At 44.6% G+C, this 21108-nt stretch overlaps 2 protein-coding genes across 2 annotated transcripts; both read left to right on the forward strand.

The window, feature by feature from the left end:
* The first annotated feature begins 400 nt into the window (after window positions 1-400).
* LOC124283885 (retinaldehyde-binding protein 1-like) lies at window positions 401-17676 on the forward strand. The gene is made up of 6 exons (XM_046719922.1): window positions 401-515; window positions 10165-11028; window positions 12957-13072; window positions 13588-13809; window positions 15264-15374; window positions 16698-17676. Exons 2-6 carry the CDS (start codon window positions 10194-10196, stop codon window positions 16866-16868), a joined length of 1455 nt encoding a protein of 484 aa, XP_046575878.1. The 5' UTR covers window positions 401-515; window positions 10165-10193; the 3' UTR covers window positions 16869-17676.
* A 1420-nt stretch (window positions 17677-19096) lies between these two features.
* On the forward strand, window positions 19097-19951 carry LOC124283905 (vicilin-like seed storage protein At2g18540). Its single transcript, XM_046719942.1, has 2 exons — window positions 19097-19229; window positions 19329-19951. Exons 1-2 carry the CDS (start codon window positions 19097-19099, stop codon window positions 19949-19951), a joined length of 756 nt encoding a protein of 251 aa, XP_046575898.1.
* The last annotated feature ends 1157 nt before the right edge of the window (window positions 19952-21108 follow it).

Genomic DNA, 21108 nt, shown 5'->3' on the forward strand with positions numbered 1-21108 from the left:
CTCTAATTCATCGACTGATATTATTACGTGACAAAAGCTCAAAAGCGGACCGATGAATTGCAATCTAACTCGAAAACTAATAAACAGAAAATACTGTATGATGTTTTGATTATGATCAGCGTTTCATTGAGTATGTTATGTTTAGTAGTTTTCGAGTTAGATTGCAATTCATCGGTCCGCTTTTGAGCCAAACGGTCTGTAGTTGAAACACGTTGCACGAAGCGTGTTCGCAGACTTACAAAAAATCATAGAATTTATGATTGATGTTTAACATCAAACATTCTTCCATGCGCATAAAAGTGTCAATCAATCAATCAATCCGCTCTCCTCACCACAGTGAAAATGGCATAGCTTATATTAATACTTTTTGTCATGCTCGCGTGGAGTGAGACTATGTATCGTCACGTGATACAGGCTTTGTGTTATCGATAGCAGTTCCGTGTCGTAACACGAAGACGGATCTGACGCGATATACTATGTAGATCGGGTGAGCTGTATCACGGGTTAATATATAGGTAAGTCTGTTTCTTCCACATATTTATTTCCAGGGGGTCGTATTTATGTACACATGGCAAGTGGCAGCCTCAGAGATTAAGTCAAACAGTTTGATGACGCCTGTGTTTGACTTCCTCGTTATATTAGCGTTGAACAGAAGTAGGTATACCTTTACCGTAAATGGTATGATAGGAGTGTTGAAATAGGTGCATGTATATAGTGACGTCGTGGGGGACGTATCTATCGACGTAAATGGTAACTGTAGAGCTCAGTGTTTGAAGGCGCCTGTGTGTGACGTCCTGGTTTGATATTGGGGTTGGGCAGGAGTGGGTATTGCTCTAGTGTAAATGATGTGACAAGGGAGTTGAAGTAGGTGCACTCATTGAGGGGGTCATGTACACATGGCAGGTGGAAACCTCAGTGATGTAAGTCAAACAGTTTGGTATCGCCTGTGTATGACGTCCTCGTTATAAGCCTTGAACAGTAGTGGGTATTGCTTTACCGTAAATGGTGTGATAAGTAAGGGGCAATATAGGGTTGAACATTATCTCACTTACAAAGCAACGTGCATGCGTGTGTGTGCGTGCGTGCGCGCACGCGTGTTGTTTGTTTCGAATGTTACAATGAAACTGACATTAAGCTAAACCAATGCAAGCCCTCACACACATACATACACAGATACACACACGGAGAGACACATACAGGCTCACACATACATAGACACAAAGAGACACACAGAGACGCACACGAAGAGACACAGAGAGAGAGACACACATACGAAGAGACAAGCGCATACACAGCAAACATACACACAGATAGAGAAACTGGCATTAAGCCAAATTAGTACAATCCCTCACACACATCCATACACAGACACAGAAACACACACACAGGCACACACACACATACGGAGAGTGAGTGAGTGAGTTTAGTTTTACACCACACTCAGCAATATTCCAGCCATGTGGCGACGGTCTGCAAATAATCTAGTCTGGACCAGGCAATCCAGTGATCAACAGCATGAGCATCGATTCAGAGACTAAGCCTTAGTCTACCCGATCCCGTTAGTCGCCTCTTACGACAAGCATGGGTTGCTGAAGATCATCTAACCCGGATCTTCACGGAGAGACAAGCACATACACACGCAAGTACGCACACAGATAGAGAGACACACTCGGAGAGAGGGGGGGAGCCACACACAGATAGAGACACAGGCACTCATTCAGACACAAATACACACACTGCACCGTACGTGTATATTTCCTGTCACTTCCCCAGCAGTAGGATCATAATTACAAAAGCCGGTCTATTTTCAATCTAAAATCGCTTTGTTAACAGGGGCGTAGTTGTGAACACTCTAAAAAAACAAGACGTTTTCCCGAAGTTACTCAACCATAAGAGTGACCAAACCGTGCGAGTGCGGTCACACAGGTCAACATGACATCTCCACCATCGCGAGACGTCGCCACCATTCAGGATGATCTTGTCCTCTTCACAAGATTTTGTGAAGCAGCCCCCGAGCTACAATGGCGATAACTGAAAGGTGTAACTTTGAACATGGCGTTCATTCAAATCACTGTTATATATTTCATAACACAGATCAGTTAATCCATAGACGGGGTGACGCAAGACGACTGAAACCTGTTGTTCATTCACGGTCACACTCTTATACACAACTTGCAATAATCTGTATTGTTCGTACACATTCAACACATTGTAACGAATTACCGTAAATCTACTAAAGGAATGAAAGAACCCACATACAGAAGTGTTTGTTTTAGATCATAGCGTATTGCTATTGTAAGTCCTCGCAGAAGCTAAATACTTAGTTTAAATACTGTATACATTTTCCAATACATAATTGTTATTTTGTTTGAAGTGAAAAAGCACGGTCTGACGGAATCACTTAAAGATTGGCCCAGTGACACTCGTTTTTTCAGATTTATGTCATGAAAAACACACATAGAGAATACTAAACGATGTCCCGTGTAATACCATATTTATGAGACCTTCTCCGTGGTGTAGTGGTTAGAGCGTCCGCCCGGAGAGCGGAAGGTCGCGGGTTCGATCCCCGACCGCGTCATACCAAAAGACCTTAAAATATGGTACTTGTTGGTCCCTGCCTGGCGCTCGGCATTAATGGGTACATCAAGGACTGGTCGGCTCGGAGTCAGTATAATGTGTCTGAGTGGGGTATTCATGCTTCATTGCGGCATGGTATCTCAGTGGGCTAGCACTATAAAACCAGCTTAAGTCTGGGCTAGTACAAGCAGCCGCACATACACATACACGCGCATGCACGGCGTCATATGAGCGAAACCCAATTTCACCTCACCTCACCATATTTATGAAACGAGTGAACGGTTGGTATCTAACGAGCGAAAGCGAGTTAGATACCAATACCATTCACGAGTAAATATGATATTACACGGGACATAGTTTAGTATTTTATTTATTACTCACCCAACATTAGCAAAATAATATCGAGCAAAGTACTTATTTCCAAAGAATTCAACGAGAGTGATGACTCTTAGCTTTCCGCGAGTCAAGCAAGGTCTCACACTCCGGCACAGCGATGACTTAACATAACATCACTGCCACAGGCTAAGTTGCATATCACGTGACCGGACTTTTCTCTTGTTTGTAATCAAACGCGCATATTCATAACAAGAAGAGACTGGACTCACGAAAGCTTTTCGGCGCTCTCTTCATAATGTTTTACATTGTTACATATATATTCTTCCACAACTGCGACAGTAAGGTCTATGACAGTACATATTTAGATACCAAACTGGCTGCATCGTTTGCTCTCCATCAGCTTCGATGACAGCACGTGGAGCCGTACAACCTATGTAAACAAAGGATCGCTACGCAAATCGAAATAGTGTTACATGTTTTTGGATATTTTCTCAGTGAAACTAAACCATTCTATTTAAGATGTTTAGTTAGATGTGTAGACTCGTCAAAAATAAAAGAGTAAAAGAAATCTGTACATTATATTGAATGGACATTGCAAGATGTGACGAATCGTCACATTTTTCTGGCCTGTGGCAGAGGTACTATGCTGGCTTGCCGCATGGAACTCTGGGTAGGAGAGTGGCAAGGTCTAATACTATTGTGACAGAGGTATTAGCATTGTGACGTCATAACTGTAAACCAGTTTTACGTAATACGTACGGTACCACGTGATGTTATTACACAATGTGTAATAACATTGTAAAGTTATTAAACAGTGATATCTTTAACGGGTGAGTAATAAAAGAAAATACATAATAAATGGAACATTTGTGTTTTTCTTGCTTCACTCATAAAAAAAGTCAATATTATGGGTAATTCTTTGAGATGAACGAGTTATTTGACAAGAAAAGTGATTTAGTATACTTTGACAAGAAAAGTAATTTATTATTTATTATTCGCTGTCGCTACAGTTCGGGGAATATATATTCGCTCGTGAATTAATTTCCATAGATTACATACAGGTGTTGGGATACTGGTGAAAATATATACATATAATATTATTTCCCGTATTTCTCCATGAACATTGCCGTAACACCTGTTCGTAAGCTGGTTCCCAGCTCCCTTTGCGCGCCCTAACTTGCATATTGCGATATGCGAGACGGGGCCCAGCTTCCTACTGTTTGCAAAAAGGCTAAAAGCAACGTGACGTCATATGAATACGCAATGACATAAGATGACGTCGGCCTTTGTACATGACGTCATGACGATGTATGCGGTGTTTCAACAATGGAATCGATGTCTCCATTTGAAATAAGGAAACATCCATTTGTGTATACATTTTCTCAGAAAAGTCACAGTTACGTTGTCCAAGTTTAGTGCAATATATCGCATTCATGCGGACACCATCTGGCTTCATACCTATTCACAATCCTCGCCCATTGCAGCCAACTATTTATAGATATAAGCTGTTACTGTGACTTCCTGATTTTTGCTGTGATAAATCAGTGCATATCCACTTCCTCGTTGTTCTGTGCATGACACTGTCAACATAATCTTGCATATGTCAGCAATGGTACCAACTCTTGGCCATGGTATATGCTGAGAAGTGCACATCAACGACTACGCCTCGCGTTGTGTGTTTTCTTCTTCTTTGTAGTACCGGTAATGTGTAAGCAGATATCTGGCCAGGACACAGACGGGCATTTTACTCATGGATCCATCATCATGGAAGAAAGCTGGTGACACTGTTGCAAGTTCAAATGAGAATACATCTGCAGATGGAGGACCGAATTTCACAAGAGTTATTGATAAGTAATCGCTGACACAGCTCCATTGATGATATCCTCGGCTGTCCCCCGTCTGATAGGCGGACACACTTCAGCATGGTGGTAAATCAAATGTGACTACTTGTGATGCCTTCTTCAACACCTTTCCAAATGTCATCCCTGTCACATTTGTGCACACAGGCAGTTATTTGGTTCATGCTGAATCCTTTGTGGGTGATGCTGATTAAGTCTCCTTGAATTTTGCCTGCTCTGATTAGACATTGCTCTATGACTATGCTCTCTCTATGTCACTCCATAATTGCTTTGGGTGATTGTAAACAGACTCAGCTTCCATAATCATTTCTGTGACAAGCACAGACAAAGACAATCCTGAAGATACAATGTGCAGAATTCGGCATAGTTGTTGTGTCCAGATGCTGCAAACAGGGGTAACATGCCCCCTGTTGGTTGCTTTCTTCAGATGTAACTGCCAGTTCCAGTGCGCTCTGCTTGTCTATCATTTGTTAACCAACGTTGATGTTTCTAATCCGCTCGTAGTTCCGGGTTGCTTGCAGGAATTAAGGTTATTATAAATACTGAATCAAAGTGCGCGGACAGTTTGTTGTTTTGCGCAACACTTGGCAATATTCCAGCTAATTGACTGCGGTCTGTATATAATTCAGCCCGGGACAAAACAATCCAGGGATTGATATCATGAGCATCGAGATAAGACGACATCCATCAGCGAGCCTGACAATACTTAGTCACAAGCAAGTGGGGTAGCCAAATGGTACAGCGTTCGCTCGTCACGCCGAAGACCTGGGTTCGATTCGCCACATGGGTGCAATGTGTGAAGCCCATTTTTGGTGTCCCCCGCCGCGATATTGCTGGAATATTGCTGAAAGCGGCGTAAAACAAAACTCAGTCACTACAAAATATGGTTGGTGATTTAAAGAATGCATACGGTTCGCAGCAGCACAGGACGACACGAAACAGCCTTGAGTGATTAATGTGGAAGATCCACGCCATGAGCGTCACGTGGTTTTAGTCTAAGATAGAGCATGTCAATGCCCATTGTTTACTAGGTCTCAGTTGAAGTAAACAAGGAAAACACGTATGAGGAAAATCTGTCAAATCGCTTCTCAATCAACCGCCTCCGTGGTGTAGTGGTTAGAGCGTCCGCCCGGAGAGCGGAAGGTCGCGGGTTCGATCCCCGTCCGCGTCATACCAAAAGACCTTAAAATATGGTACTTGTTGGTCCCTGCCTGGCGCTCGGCATTAATGGGTACAACAAGGACTGGTCGGCTCGGAGTCAGTATAGTGTGTCTGAGTGGGGTATTCATGCTTCACTGCGGCATGGTATCTCAGTGGGCTAGCACTATAAAACCAGCTTCAGTCTGGGCTAGTACAAGCTGCCGCACATACACATACACGCGCATGCACGTCGTCATATGAGCGAAATATTCTCATGCACGACGTTAAACCCGATTTCACCGCACCTCATCTTTCTCAATCATTAGGTACACAGTAAGCAAAGGTTCAACAGTAGAACAGTCGTCATGCTCCAACTTCTGTCACGGGAGGTGGGGTAGCCGAGTGGTTAAGGCGTCCGCTCGTCACGCCCAAGGTCCGGGTTCGATTCCCCACATGGAAGCCTACTTCTGGTGTCACCCGACGTGTTATTGCTGGAATATTGCTAAAAGTGGCGTAAAACTAAACTAACTCAATTAATTCTGTCTGTTTGTTTGAGTGAGTGTGTTTGATACAGTATTCATCCACATAACAATATGAATCACTCAATGATTATTTCGAGGTGTTTTACGGTGAATTCATTCATTTAAATCTGTTATGATTTATCCTCTTTAATACTTTTTGTTAACTCCTTTGAATCTCAGTTGAATTTTCTGACAATTCGTTTTCGTGAATCAGTTTATTTATTCATTTTGCATTCATTCATTCATTCACTCACTCACTCACTCACTCACCCATTCACTCACTCACTTATTCATTCATTCATTCTTTTTATTATTTATTTATTTGTCATTCATTGATTCATTCTATTTATTTATTTATTAATTTTTGTTTGTTTGTTTATTTGTTTGTTTGCTTGTCCTTCATGCACTAAAACCCATATGATCCTTCAAGCCGTAAAGGGGGCGGCGGGGTAGCCTAGTGGTTAAAGCGTTCGCTCGTCACTCCCAAGACCGGGTTCGATTCCCCACATGGGTACAATGTGTGAAGCCCATTTCTGGTGTCCCCTGCAGTGATATTTCTGGAATATTGCTAAAAGCGGCGTAAAATTATATTCACTCACTCACTCAATTCGAGCCGTAAAGGCCAGCATTACGGCATCTAGGCGGTATTACATCGTTATCGCCTGACCAACGTCCACAAGCTGTTGCCTGAACCCATATCTATAATACCTGATAACGTCAATGTTGAAGCATTGTGCACAGTCAGCGAGGCTACACACCTGCCTTATACCAGGTATTGTACTCACTCTTCTGGTCGTCATGGCAACGAGATGTAGTACCCACATCAGTAGCTTCCCTTATACGAGATTGTTTATACATGTATATCCGTGGCCTATGACACATCTGTCATAGATATATGTTTTGTCTGATCATTAATAGTTTTCAGATATGTTTTCGAAGTACATACTTTCGGGGCACTTGGGGTAGCCTAGTGGTTAAAGCCTTCGCTCGTCACGCAGAGACCCGTGAAGGTCCGGGTTAGAATTGATCTTCAGTAACCCATGCTTGTCGTGAGAGGCGACTAACGGGATCGGGTGGTCAGGTTCACTGACTTATTTGACACATGTCATCGGTTCCCAATTGCATAGATTGATGCTCATGCTGTTGATCCCTGGATTGTCTGGTCCAGATCCGATTATTTACAGACCGCAGCCTTATAGCTGGAATATTGCTGAGTGCGGCGTAAAACTAAATTCGAAGACCCGGGTTCGATTCCCGGTACAATGTGTGAAGCCAATTTCTGGTGTCCCCTGCCGTGATATTGCTGGAATATTGTTAAAAGCGGCGTAAAACTTAACTCACTCACTCACTCGAAGTATTTTCAGGGGCGGTGGGGTAGCCTAGTGGTTAAAGCGTTCGCTCGTCACGCCGAAAACCCGGGTTCGAATCCCCACATGGATACAATGTGTGAAGCCCATTTCTGGTATCCCCCGCCGTGATGTTGCTGGAATATTGCTAAAAGAGGCGTAAAACCAAACTCAGTCAGTCAGTCAGTCGAAGTATTTTCGTTCACACCAGACCCGGGTTCGATTCCCAATTTGGTACAATGTTTGAAATCCATTTCTGATGTCCCCAGCCATTATCGAGCGGACATATTGTTAAAACAGGGTAAAGCAATACCCGCTCACTTTCCCAAGGTGACCCTTCGATCATGACATGTAGCGTGGAGGTGAGGTGAGGTGAAATTGGGTTTAACGTCGTGCTTGAGAATATTTCGCTCATATGACGACGTGCATGCGTGTGTATGTGTATGTGCGGCTGCTTGTACTAGCCCAGACTGAAGCTGGTTTTATAGTGCTAGCCCACTGAGATACCATGCCGCAGTGAAGCATGAATACCCCACTCAGACACACTATACTGACTCCGAGCCGTCAAACTTGTTGTACCCATTAATGCCGAGCGCCAGGCAGGGACCAACAAGTGCCATATTTTAACGTCTTTTGGTATGACACGGTCGGGGATCGAACCCGCGACCTTCCGCTCTCCGGGCGGGCGCTGTAACCACTACACCACAGAGGCGGTCTGGAGCATGAAAGTTCAGCCATTAAATAACTCGGTTTTATTGCTTGTGGTTTCGGTATTTTATGACACTTCAGTGGTCATCACACTTTCAGTCCCGCAAGTCCCAGGATCGTATCGGGTGGTCAGGCTCGCTGACTCTGTTGATGCATATCATGGTATCCCTTTCGTGTAGATCGGTGTGTCTGATTACACCCATTGGTTAGCCTGGTCCAGGTCCGATTAAACACAGAACCCAGTTATATACCGTTACATTGTTAGTGAGAGAGTGAGTTTAGTTTTACGCCGTTTTTAGCACTATTCCAGCAACATCACGGCAGGGGACACCAGAAATGGGCTTCACACAGTGTAGCCATGTGGGGAATCGAACCCGGGTCGAGTGAACGCCTTAACCACTAGGCTATCCAACAGCCCCCGTTACATTGTTTGGAGTGGCCTTAAACGAACGAATGAACACATAAAGAACAACATAAACCATTTAACTAACATTAAGTGTCTGACTCGAATCCATTTAAGATGTTTTGGCTTAAATTTGTAATAAAAGAGGAAAAGGGATCCCTAAATATTTTGAAAGATTCAGGATTTTTGCGATTTTTGTTTCTTTGATAAATAATAAAGAAATATATTTCCAACTGCGGTTCGTGCGTTTTGATCCCGCTTGGGTTTGGGATAGGCCTTGGTCAAGGGTTGCCTTATCAAAAAAATTTATTAGACAATTATATGCCAGCAGTGATATTGGTGGAATATTGCCAAAAGCCAGTTGACGCTCACTCACTCACTTCACTTAACTCGTCGTGAGTTCGAATCCTAGATTTGCCCTGATTGTGGTACTTGCAATTGGTTTGTCAGCAAATATACTGTCGTAATTGTGGCAAGCTGTCAAGAAGGGAGACCTCATTTAATTGTAAGTGTCTGTGTTTTATGATTGATTGATTGTTGCTTTACATCGCAATCAGCAATATTCCAGCTATATGGTGATGGTCTGTAAATAATTGATTTTGGACCAGACAATCCAGTGATCAACATCTTGAGAATCGATCTACGCAATTGGGATACGATGGCAAATGTCAGTAAAATCAGTACGCCTGACCACCTCATCCCGTTTGTTGCCTCTTACGACAAGCATGGGTTACTGAATGAATTGTATACTTTCTTTTGTACGTCAGTTTATATTGCTGTATAGTGTACTTTTAATGTTCTGGATCATACAAAGGGACAGCCATTGATACTATGTGTGAACCCCATTTCTGGTGTCCCCTGTCGTGATCTTGCTGGAATATTGCTAAAAGCGGCATCAAACCAAATTCACTCACTTTACATCTGAGCTTAGCATTCAGTACAGCCTTGGACCCGTGAAAATCTGGGTTAGAATTGATCTTCAGTAAATAATACTTGTCGTAATATAAGAGGCGACTAACGGGATCAGGTGGTCAGACTCCCTCAGTCGGTTTACATGTCATCGTATCCCCATCGTGTAGATCGATGCTCATGCTGTTGATCACTGGATTATCTGGCCCAGATATGATTATTTACAGACCGCTGAGTGCGGCGTTAAACAACAAACAAACAAACAAACCACCTAACCATTTACTCACCGCCAACTCACCTAATATTCCCAAATATCTATGACGTCTTTGACTGGCAAACATTAACATCTGCTTTATTTTTAACAGTGAGGGGAGAGTAACATTCGTCGAGCAAAATGAGTGAACCAGAAACCGACACAAACACACAGGGACCCAGACCAGAGGATGACAGTATTCCAGCCCAAGAGGAAACACCAAACCCTGCAAAGAACAGCAACGAAACAAGTGAAGAAACGTCGAAACCCCAACCGGAAGTACCACAAAATAACAAACCGGAAGTGACGTCCAATCCCACAGTGGAAGTAACCGCTAATCCCAAACCGGAAGTGACATCCAATCCCACACCGGAAGTATCTTCTAATCCCTCACAGGAAGTAACCGTTAATCCCAAACTGGAAGTTGCATCAAATCCCACACCGGAAGTAACCTCTTATCCCGAACCGGAAGTAGCCTCTAATTCCACACCGGAAGTAACCCCTGACCTCCCAGCAGACGAACATCAAGCAGAAGACTCCAACAAACAACCATCTACTGAAACAGCAGACCCATCGGATTCACCCCCAACTGGCCCTCCCAATTCAGTTCCGGGTGGAGGGGAGGACAACACTGTAGAGAACGGAGGCAATGACCCCCCACCCACAGTCCTCCACCGTCACATCTCCGTCCCTACAATGTCTTTTGATGAGAAACGTGAGTTCTACCACCAGATCCTGTCACCCTGTGGAGAACTGTCTCCATCCTTGAAAGAGATGGCGGAGTCTGAACTGAATGAGACTGATTCTGTACGGAGTGAGAAGCTTCTAGAATTGCGGAAGATGCTGACGAACGAGGCGGACACGGAGAAAGGGGATGCTGTGTCGGAGTTCTTTGGGGGAAAGAAGGACTCGTATCTTATCAGGTTCCTCCGGACCAAGAAGTTTGATGTGAAGAAGACCTATGAGATGATGTCAGGTAGGAATGCGACACGTGACTTAAGTTATGCTTGTTTGTTGTTTTACGCCGCACTCAGTAACATTCCATATATACTACGGTGTCCTGTAAATAATCGTCGTTCCGGGACCGGGGCGGTGGGGTAGCCTAGTGGTTAAAGCGTTCGCTCGTCACGCAGAAGACCCGGGTTCGAATCCCCACATGGGTACAATGTGTGAAGCCCGCCGTGATGTTGCTGGAATATTGCTAAAAGCGGCGTAAAACCAAACTCAGTCAGTCGTTCCTGGACCAGACAATGGTCGATATTGAGGGCAAGGGTCCACGTCGTAGGGTTCCATTCGGTTGCCTCCTACAGCCAGAGAAAATGATCAATGGTCATAATCGCGGATATCTGAATCCTGGTGTCCGTCTATCGATATAAATACTGAAGAGCAAAAGAAACGCAAGTCTGGCTTTCTGTCAAGTTTTTGAATAGAATTTGATCTCAACTTTTAAGCATCGATGTACTACCATCAGTTCACTGATAATTACAATTAATCAATTGTTCCCTATCAAACGATGACAAAAAATTAAGCCCACTCATGCCCTCTCTATATAGATTGTATAGTCAAGACTCGGTAATCTGAGTGAGTGAATTAGTTAGTTGGGCTTTCCGCCGCTTTTAACAATATCCCAGCAATTTCACGGCGGGGGACACCAGAAATGGGCTTCACACATTGTACCCATTCGGGGAATCGAACCCGGGTCTTCGGCGTGACGAGCGAACGCTTTAACCACTGGGCTACCCCACCGCCCCCTCGGTAATCTGAAGGCAGTGTCATATAAACAAACAAGCAAATATACAACCCACACCAGTATATAACCCCTGTTGTCGCTCATAATATCAATTACTGGACGTTTTGGTCAAGACTCGATAAACAAACAAACGCCTCACACGAATACACCCAACCAAAATAGCCTTATCATTCTTCATAATATCAATCACTGGAGTTTCTGGCCCAGATTCGATGATATACAGGTTGCTGTCATATATACAAGCAAACAAACGTCACGCACGAATATATCAAACCGAAATGCCCATATGAAGATCCCCGATCGGTGTTCATAATGTCAATCACCTGGCTGTCTAGTGAAGACTGGGTTATTTGAAGGCCGTGGACATATAGCTGGCGTGTTGCTGAGTGCATGCGTTCACTCAACAACACAACCACATTATTATAATTTTAGATCGCGGTATGCAGGTGCAACCATTTTTGGATTATCGCGAGTCTACCTGATGATAGCACACGTTGTTAACAGTAAATCAAACATACAATCCCACCAGGTACTTTAAACCCCCTCTTGTGAACATTTGACCAGGAGCTGTCATGATCACGGTGTACGCACGATTACCAATGTCAGGGTGATGTGTTTAGTTACGTGAGGAACTGAGAGACCTCATGTGTCAATGCCGACACAATATGAATCGTAAATAGATCCTGGTTACCCGATCACTCACTCAGTCGACCCGTGATCCGGGTTAGAACTGTCTTTAGCAACCCCTGCTTGTCGTGGGGCTTTTCTTAGAGGCGACTAACGGGATCAGCTAACTTAGAAATTGGTTGATGCATGTCATAGTATCCCGACTGCGTAGATTGATGCTCATGCTGTTGATCACTGGATTGTCTGGTTGTCTCGATTATTTACAGACCAAACAAAATACACTCACTCACACACTGTTTTGATTCTGCAGCCTATGTGAAGTTCAGGGCGAAATACCAGTCCATCACTGAGCAGCTGACCTACAACGGGACTCACCCGCTCGCTCCCTCCCTCACTCACTCAACCCCCACCCCCACCCACTCACTCACTCACTCACTCACTCACTCACTCACTCACTCACTCACTCCTCACTCACTCACTCACTCACTCACTCACTCACTCACTCACTCACTGTTTTGATTCTGCAGCCTATGTGAAGTTCAGGGCGAAATACCAGTCCGTCACTGACCAGCTGACCTACAACGGGGTGCGCCACGCCCTTGAGCAGTCCTTCCCCGGGGTGCTGCCAGTCAAAGACAAACAGGTAAAGCTGACCCAGGTGGGGTGGTGGGGTGGTGGGGAGGTGGGGTGGTAGGGTGGTGGGGTTGTAGATAGGTGGTTAAAGTGTTCGCTTGATTCCTGGTTTGGGAAAAAATGGCATCCAAATCCAATTCCGGGATGTGTTTGTTTGTTTGTGACGCCGCACTCAGCAATATTCCAGCTACACGACGGCGGTCTGTAAATAAACTAGAGATTGACATCATGAGCATCGATCTACCCAAATGGGATACGATGACATGTGTCAACCAAGTCAGCGAGCCTGACCATCCGATCCCGTCAGTCGGATCTTCAAGGGTCGAGTGAGTGAGTGAGTGAGTTTTAGTTTTCATTCATATTCTGTGTCGTCACCCGTTAGCCGTTAGCCGCCTCTTACGACAAGCATGGGTTGGTGAAGACCAATTTTAACCCGGATTAATATTGGTCTCCAAATTCTAGTGACCTCAATAAATATGCCATATTTAACTACTTCCGCTACAACATGCTTGCCCTCCATTACAGGGTCGTGTGGTGATCATGTACGACACGGGGTCGTGGGACCACAACAAAATCTCGTTTGACGAGATGTTGGCAAGCTTCCTGTTTCTTCTCGAGAACCTGGTTGAGAATGAGGAGAACCAGATCCGGGGCTTTGTTGTCTTGGAAACGTATGAAGATTACCACATCAGCCAAGCCATGCAGTTGAAGGCGTCCGACGTCAGGAAGCTGGTGGATATGCTGCAGGTAAGATTTGTTTGGTTGTCAACGTCAATGAGTGAGTGAGTGAGTATGGGTTTACGCCTCTTTTAACAATATTCCAGCAACATCACCATACAATGGCTTCACACATTGTACCCATGTCGGGAATCGAACCCAGTCTTCGGCGTGACCCCGTACTCAGCCGTTAGTGCATATATGATATCGATCTGTAAATAATTGAGTCTGATCACACTTCAGTGATTGATGTTATGAGCAGTGGTTGTGGTTTGATGTTGCCTCAGCGATACTCCAGTTGTATGACGGGCGGTTGGGTAGCCTAGTGGTTGAAGCGTTCGCTAGTCACGCCGAAGACCCTGGTTCGATTACCCACATGGGTACAATGTATGAAGCCCATTTCAGGTGTCCCCCGTCGTGATATTGCTGGAATATTGCTAAATGCGGCGTAAAACTAAACTCAGTCAGTCAGTCAGTCCAGCTGTATAACGACGTGTGGTGGACAGCATGAACATCGTCGTCGGAATACAATGTCACCATCTCAACGAGCCATATCAACCTATAAACTCTTATAACCAGTAAAGTTTGCTATTGAGTCCGGGCGGTGGGGTTGCCTAGTGGTTAAAGCGTTCGCTCTTCACGCCGAAGACCAGGGTTCGACTCCCCACATGGGTACATTGTGTGAAGCCCATTTCTTGTGTCCCCGCTGTGATATTGCTGGAATATTACTACAAGCGGCGTAAATCCAAACTAAACTCTCTCACTGCTACGGAGCCAACCTAACCCGGGATCTCCCAACAGCACCACCTCAGACCAGTGTGCCACCAGTGAACCCCATGCCGACATCCACGGTTTCTGTTTTGTTTGGATGATGTTTAATGCCGCTGTTTTATTTTTGTGTTGGTTTTCTGTTTAATTTCATGTTTTACGCCGCACTCAGCAATATGCCAGCTATATGGCAACTGCCTGCAAATAATCTTCACGGGTACTGCTCCGGGTGATAGTCATAAAACACTTCGTGTTAGTTACTAGATGGCGACTGAGTGAGTTTAATTTTACACCGCTTTTAGCAATATTCCAGCAATATCACGGCGGGGGACACCAGAAATAGAGTTCACACATTGTACCCATGTGGGGAATCGAACTCGGGTCTTCGGCGTGACGAGCGCAACGCTTTAACCACTGATGGCTACCACACACCAGCTGATGATGACTAAATGACTACATTGCGATAATATAACGTTTCTGATGCAAGCGAAGTAGATGATGATGATGATGATGATGATGATGATCATCATCATCATCATCATCATCATATGTGGAAATGATAATGATAAAATACATTGCTACAGATTCAAGATGATGATGTTTATGCTGCAAATAACATTGATAAGATGTTATGATGAATCTGTGTTGATGAGTATTATAGTGTCCAAACCTCTCACTTTCACCAGTTTATGAAACAATTATCCAAATGTTTTCAGGGGGCGTTTCCAGGTCGGTTCAAGGGATTCCACGTGATACGGCAGCCATGGTACTTCAGCATGGTAATGGCGCTGGGTAGACCCTTCATGAAGAACAAGCTAGCGTCCAGGGTAGGTGCGCTCCACCCCACAACCCTTGGGATTCTTGTCGAAAAGCCAAACGAAAAACTGCGAAATACCAGGCCATATACAAGTACATTTAAACAATTAATCCACACATGTCAAGACAAAAAAAAATCACCGCTTTAGTGTTATGTTAATATTGATGCTTATGCTTCTACGCAGTATGTATTGAAGCTTATGGACAACAACTTCTTGCTTATTGCACAGAGCGACGTTTCGGTGTAGAATCTTAACACTTAAATTGATAACGATATAAGAACCTGCACCAAAACATACATAAGACAAGGAGATGTTATGCATTAAGCTGTATGCTTCATTATTGTCTCGCCAACTTTGACACTGCCGGTCAAGCAATTAGCGGTAAGTTGTTTTTTAACATTGGAAACGTTTCTTACGGAATTTCCATCCTGAATGATTATTAAAAAATATTTAATAGGTGTTCGGGAAACTAGACCCATTTACACCTTGTCCACAATAAAATTTCATAAAGTAGCAAAACTGAGACACGCTTTAATATGATCAAGAATGACATCCTGAATTTCATGGCGAACGATATTCCCTGAACATAATACATAGCCCGGCCAACGAGATGTCAATATTGAGAGCGGTAAGAGATTCCACCATCAACGTTGATTTACATATTTTCACAATGCAGTAAATAATGCTCCACGTTATCTAGCTGATTACACACTGTACAAATCGCGGAAATTTTTTATTATTAATACTGAGACATGCACCAAGACCACAATGTCCATGACCACAATGCCCAAGCCTGGTTAAAAGAAACTCTTCTCTCCGATTGTTTCGAGATAAATGTAATTTAGTAACAAAAGGCTCGATGTCATAGAGATGGCGTCCTTTTAAGGTTAAAGTCCATCTCTGTTGCCTTTTGTTTGAACGTTGATCTTACTGACGTTGCATAATTCTGCAAATTCTGAAGGTAGTATTGCCTCATCCTTTTCTGGTTCAGTCGACCTGTGAAGGTCCAGGTTAGAATGAACCTTCAGTAACCCATGCTTGTCGTAAGAGGCGACTAGCGGGATCGGGTGGTCAGATTCGCTGGCTTGGTTGACACATGTCATCGGTTCCCAGTTGCGCCGATCGATGCTCATGCTGTTGATCACTGGATTGTCTGGTCCAGACTCGATTATTTACAGACCGCCGCCATATAGCTGGAATATTGCTGAGTGCGGCGTAAAACTAAACTCACTCACTCACTCATCGAAATCTGTTTCCAGATAATCGGGTCAGAGCGCACAGGACTTCACTTGAAAACTTGCAACTTTACACAGTAGTCACATTCAATTTCAGATTTTCGTACATGGTAACAATTTGAAGAAGCTGTATGAATGGATCAGTCCCCAACACTTGCCGGAGAAATATGGCGGCATCGGTGAGGACTATGACCCCCAGCCTTTGCTTGAAGAATTGCGGGATACCCTGCTACAGAGGGGAGACTTCACAATCGCTCAGACCAGCTAGACACGTGACGAATGAGGGACATTGTGACGTCACTTGGTCAACTTAACGACAGTTGTCTGTGTAGCGACAGGGCGGTGGGGTAGCCTAGTGGTTAAAGCTTTGCTCGTCACGACGAATACCCGGGTTCGATTCCCCACATGGTACAATGTGTGAAGCACATTTCTGGTGTCCCTCGTCCTGATATTGCTCAGATATTGCGGCGTAAATCTAAACTCACTCATTGTGTAGACAACACTGGCTGGACATTGAACGGGTAGCTGGACAGTGTGACACCAGCTAGATACTGTAGTGAGTGAGTGAGTTTAGTTTTACGCCGCTTCAAGCAATATTCCAGCAATATCATGGCGGGGGACACCAGAAATGGGCTTCACACATTGTACCCACGTGGGGAATCGAACCTGGGTCTTCGGCGTGACGAGTGAACGCTTTAACCGCTAGGCTACCCCACTGCCCCGCTGGATACTGTAACAACATCTAAGTGTCGACAGCGGTGACACGGTGGAAACGTCAGCGAAGTTTTTGACACACGGAACCACTGGAGTCTGACATTTTGAAAATGAAAATCCAATGAATTTGCATGTTTTCCGAACTGTCAAAATAGTGGTGGCGTTTGGGAGTTGGTTGGTTTTGGACGTCATCAGGTCATGAAATCTCGGACAAGTGAGAACATGCGCGAATGTCGGTAGTCATTGTACAATAAACAGACATTGAGGGAGGGATTTGGATTAATGGAGCCATCGGAACATACCATTGAGAGTTTGTTGAGTTCGGATGAATCGAATTATACTCATTAAAACTCAAAACACAAGATGTCGCCCATTCACGTCTGTTGCTTCCACTCGTCACGCCGACCCGGGTTCGAATCCCCACACGGGTACAATGTGAAGCCCATTTCGTCCCCGCCGTGACCCGTAAAAGGAAACTTCAGTCAGTCAACTGTCTTCCACTCACATTCAAGTAATTCACCACTCGCCCCTTTCCGTAACCTCGAAGACACGACATTCGTGACCAACTCGTCACGAATGAAGACACGAGTCGCTATTCGGCTTGTCCCGGAATAACACGAGTGGGTCACGAATGAGATTCAAGCGTGAATAGACAGGCATTGCGCATGTGCACAAAGTGTTTCCGTTTTCAGGTAGGCGTAACATCCGGACATTGTGGTAAACATAAGCAGTGACCGTTAAATTGCCGTTTGTATTATTTGTCATTGAACTACTACACAATAGAGGGGGTGTTAGATAGAATACCATGATCGTGTTATCCATTTAAGTCATAATTACACCAGTGCCTCTTGGGTTCCATGTTAACCTGACGCACTGAAATATTGATCAACACGATGTTAAACAAACGTGTTTTGTATTAGCTAGAAAAGCGATAATATAGTGATTATCCCGATCTGTGTTCGGTGTAGCTGGGAAGTTATGTTTGTTTGCCATATCTTGTAATGGAAAAAACACCGAACTTTGAACCTGTGTGAGTTTAGTTTTACGCCGCACTCAGCAATATTCCAGCTATATGGCGGCGGTCTGTAAATACTCGAGTCTGGATCAGACAATCCAGTGATCAACAGCATGAGCATCGATCTACGGAGCTGGGATACGATGACATGTGTCAACCAAGTCAGTGAGCCTTACCACCCGATCCCGTTAGTCGCCTCTTACGACAAGCATGGGCTACTGAAGATCAATTGTAACCTGGATCTTCATGGGTTTACTTGAACCTGAACTCACTCAGGTAGATGTAAATGATGAGATATACTGTATATATTATGTATATTATACCTGTTATAAATGTTGATAATCATTCATGACATCTACAAATATATTTCTTGTTAACTTGCTCTGCGTATACATGATGATGACAATAAAATTGGAAAGAGCCTCCAAGTCCATGAACTTCATGTTGCTGTCTGTATCCGGGTTTCTCCTCGTGGTGGTCAGTATTCATTTTAAAGTCTAGCAAACACACGCACACGCACGCACGTAGAGAGAGAAATACCAGAGGAGGGAGAGATAAAGGGGGAGTGAGAGAGGAAATGAGAGAAAGACAGGAGATTGAAAGAGAGAAGTGGGTGAATGAGTTTGCTTTTACAGCGCTTTTAGCAGTGTTACAGCAATATCAAGGCGGGGACACTAGAAATAGGCTTCACACATTGTAACCATGTGGGGAATCGAACCCGGGTCTTCCGCGTGAGGAGCGAACGCTTTAACCACTAGCCTACCACAATGCCCCTTGAAAGAGAGGGAGAGAGAATTAAGGGAGGGAGAGTGTGGGAGAAAGACGTGGGAGTGAGCGAAAGAGACACAGATAGACAGAGAGAGAGGGAGAAAGACAGACACAGGAGGGAGAAAGACAGACGTGGGAGGAGAGAAAGACAGTGTGGGAGAGAGAGGGAGGGAGGGAGGGACGTGAGAGAAAGACAGACAGAGAGAAGGGAGTGAGAGAAAGACACAGAAGGAGGGGGAGAAAGAGGAGGGAGAAAGGGACATACAGAGAGGAGGGGAGAGTGTGAGAAGGAGAGAAAAGACGTGGGAGAAAGAGAGAAAAGACAGACAGAGAGAGGGGGAGAAAGACGTGGAGTGAGAGAGAAGAGACGTGGGAGGAGAGAAAGACAGACACAGGAGGGAGGGAAAAGACGTGGGAGAGAGAAAGGAGGGAGAGTGTGGGAGAAAGACAGACACAGAGAACAGAAGAGGGGAGAAAGACGTGGGAGTGAGAGAAAGGGAGGGAGAGTGTGGGAGAAAGACACTGGGAGTGAGGAAAGGGACAGAGACAGAGGAGGGGAGGGAGAAAGACGTGGTAGTGAGAGAAAGGGAGGGAGGGAGAAAAAGACAGTGGGAGTGAGAGAGAAAGACAGACACAGAGAAGGAGAGTGGGGAGAAAGACGTGGGAGTGAGAGAAAGGGAGGGAGAGACGAAAAGACGTGGAGTGAGAGAAAGACAGAGAGGGAGGGAGAAAGACGTGGGAGGAGAGAAAGGGGAGAGAGAGAAAGACAAAGGAGGGAGAAAGAGTGGAGGAGAGAAAGGAAGGAGTGGGAGGGAGAGAGAAGGAGAAAGACAAAGAGAGGGAGGGGAGAGTAGGAGAAAGACGTAGGAGTGAGAGAAAGACAAAGAGAGGGAGGGGAGAGTGGGAGAAAGACGTAGGAGTGAGAAAGACAAAGAGAGGGAGGGGAAAGTGGGAGAAAGACGTAGGAGTGAGAGAAAGACAGACACACACACACACAGTGCGCAGACGCTTTATCCTCAGTGGACTGTCAAATTAAAAATTGGGTGTTTGGAAATACTGAAACATCATGACAACCAACTGTAGACATCCCGGATTTGTCCGTGTGAGCAAAGTTTAGAAAATAAATAGTTAATCCTGTAATTACGCGTGATATTTCAGATGTGTGTCCTCTATAACCGCGCCGTGGACTAATGATATTTGTGGTGCTCTCCACTAATCTCGCTATCATTAGGAGACGCTTTTGTCCATCGAGGAAGTCACGAGCCACAGACAATTAGGCCAGAACGATATTTGTTATGTTTCTCGTCCCCGTCCGTGTAATTCCAGCATTTCCGGATGTTTGACCAAGGGAAAGTAACTCTGCTTGGCCGAAACATTTGCGTGTGTGTGAGTGTGAGTGTGTGTGAGTGAGTGTGTGTGTGAGTGTGTGAGTGTGTGTGTGAGTGTGTGTGTGTGTGTGTGTGTGTGTGTGTGTGTGCGTGTGTGTGTGTGTGTGTGTGTGTGTGTGTGTGTGTGTGTGTTGGGGGGGAGGAGAGAGAATTGTTCTAAAATTGCCTCTGTTCACCCAGCAGAAAATGGGTACCCGGTTGGATAAAGTCGTGTAACTATAACCTTCTAGCGCCTAACAGGCAGCTTGGGTTATCCGGGGTAATAATAATCAGGGTGTTAGCGCTTTGAGCATGCTTTTGTTGCGTGGAGATTAGCGCATTATATACTTCTCATAATTATTTATTATTATTAAGGAATCGCTGCGAAAAGGACCCTTGCATACCGAAGAAAACACGTTCTTTCCCCTTCAAGAATACGAATATTGTAGACATGTTGTTGAAAATTGGTACAAAAAGGAAGGAGGGGGAGTCAGGTCATTTTGGTTCAGAAACATAATATCTTTCCTAAAGAGGCCTCATTAATATCGGCCTGATGTTTAATCCTTCCCCAAATCGATGACGTTTGAATGTTGAATGGCTTGTTTTACTATATCTATTGCATTCTGTGGGTGGGACGTGTCTCG

This window comes from Haliotis rubra, unplaced genomic scaffold (genome assembly GCF_003918875.1).
Source record: "Haliotis rubra isolate DU_JTF1 unplaced genomic scaffold, ASM391887v1 Scf324, whole genome shotgun sequence".
Classification (NCBI taxonomy): Eukaryota; Metazoa; Mollusca; class Gastropoda; order Lepetellida; family Haliotidae; genus Haliotis; species Haliotis rubra.

Coding starts and splice junctions, on each gene's coding strand:
- LOC124283885 (XM_046719922.1), top strand. CDS start 10,194: ATGAGTGAACCAGAAACCGACACAAACACACAGGGACCCAGACCAGAG. Junction 11,029..12,956: donor GACCTATGAGATGATGTCAG/GTAGGAATGCGA, acceptor TTGATTCTGCAG/CCTATGTGAAGTTCAGGGCG. Junction 13,073..13,587: donor TGCCAGTCAAAGACAAACAG/GTAAAGCTGACC, acceptor CCTCCATTACAG/GGTCGTGTGGTGATCATGTA.
- LOC124283905 (XM_046719942.1), top strand. CDS start 19,097: ATGCCCCTTGAAAGAGAGGGAGAGAGAATTAAGGGAGGGAGAGTGTGG. Junction 19,230..19,328: donor CAGGAGGGAGAAAGACAGAC/GTGGGAGGAGAG, acceptor AAGACACAGAAG/GAGGGGGAGAAAGAGGAGGG.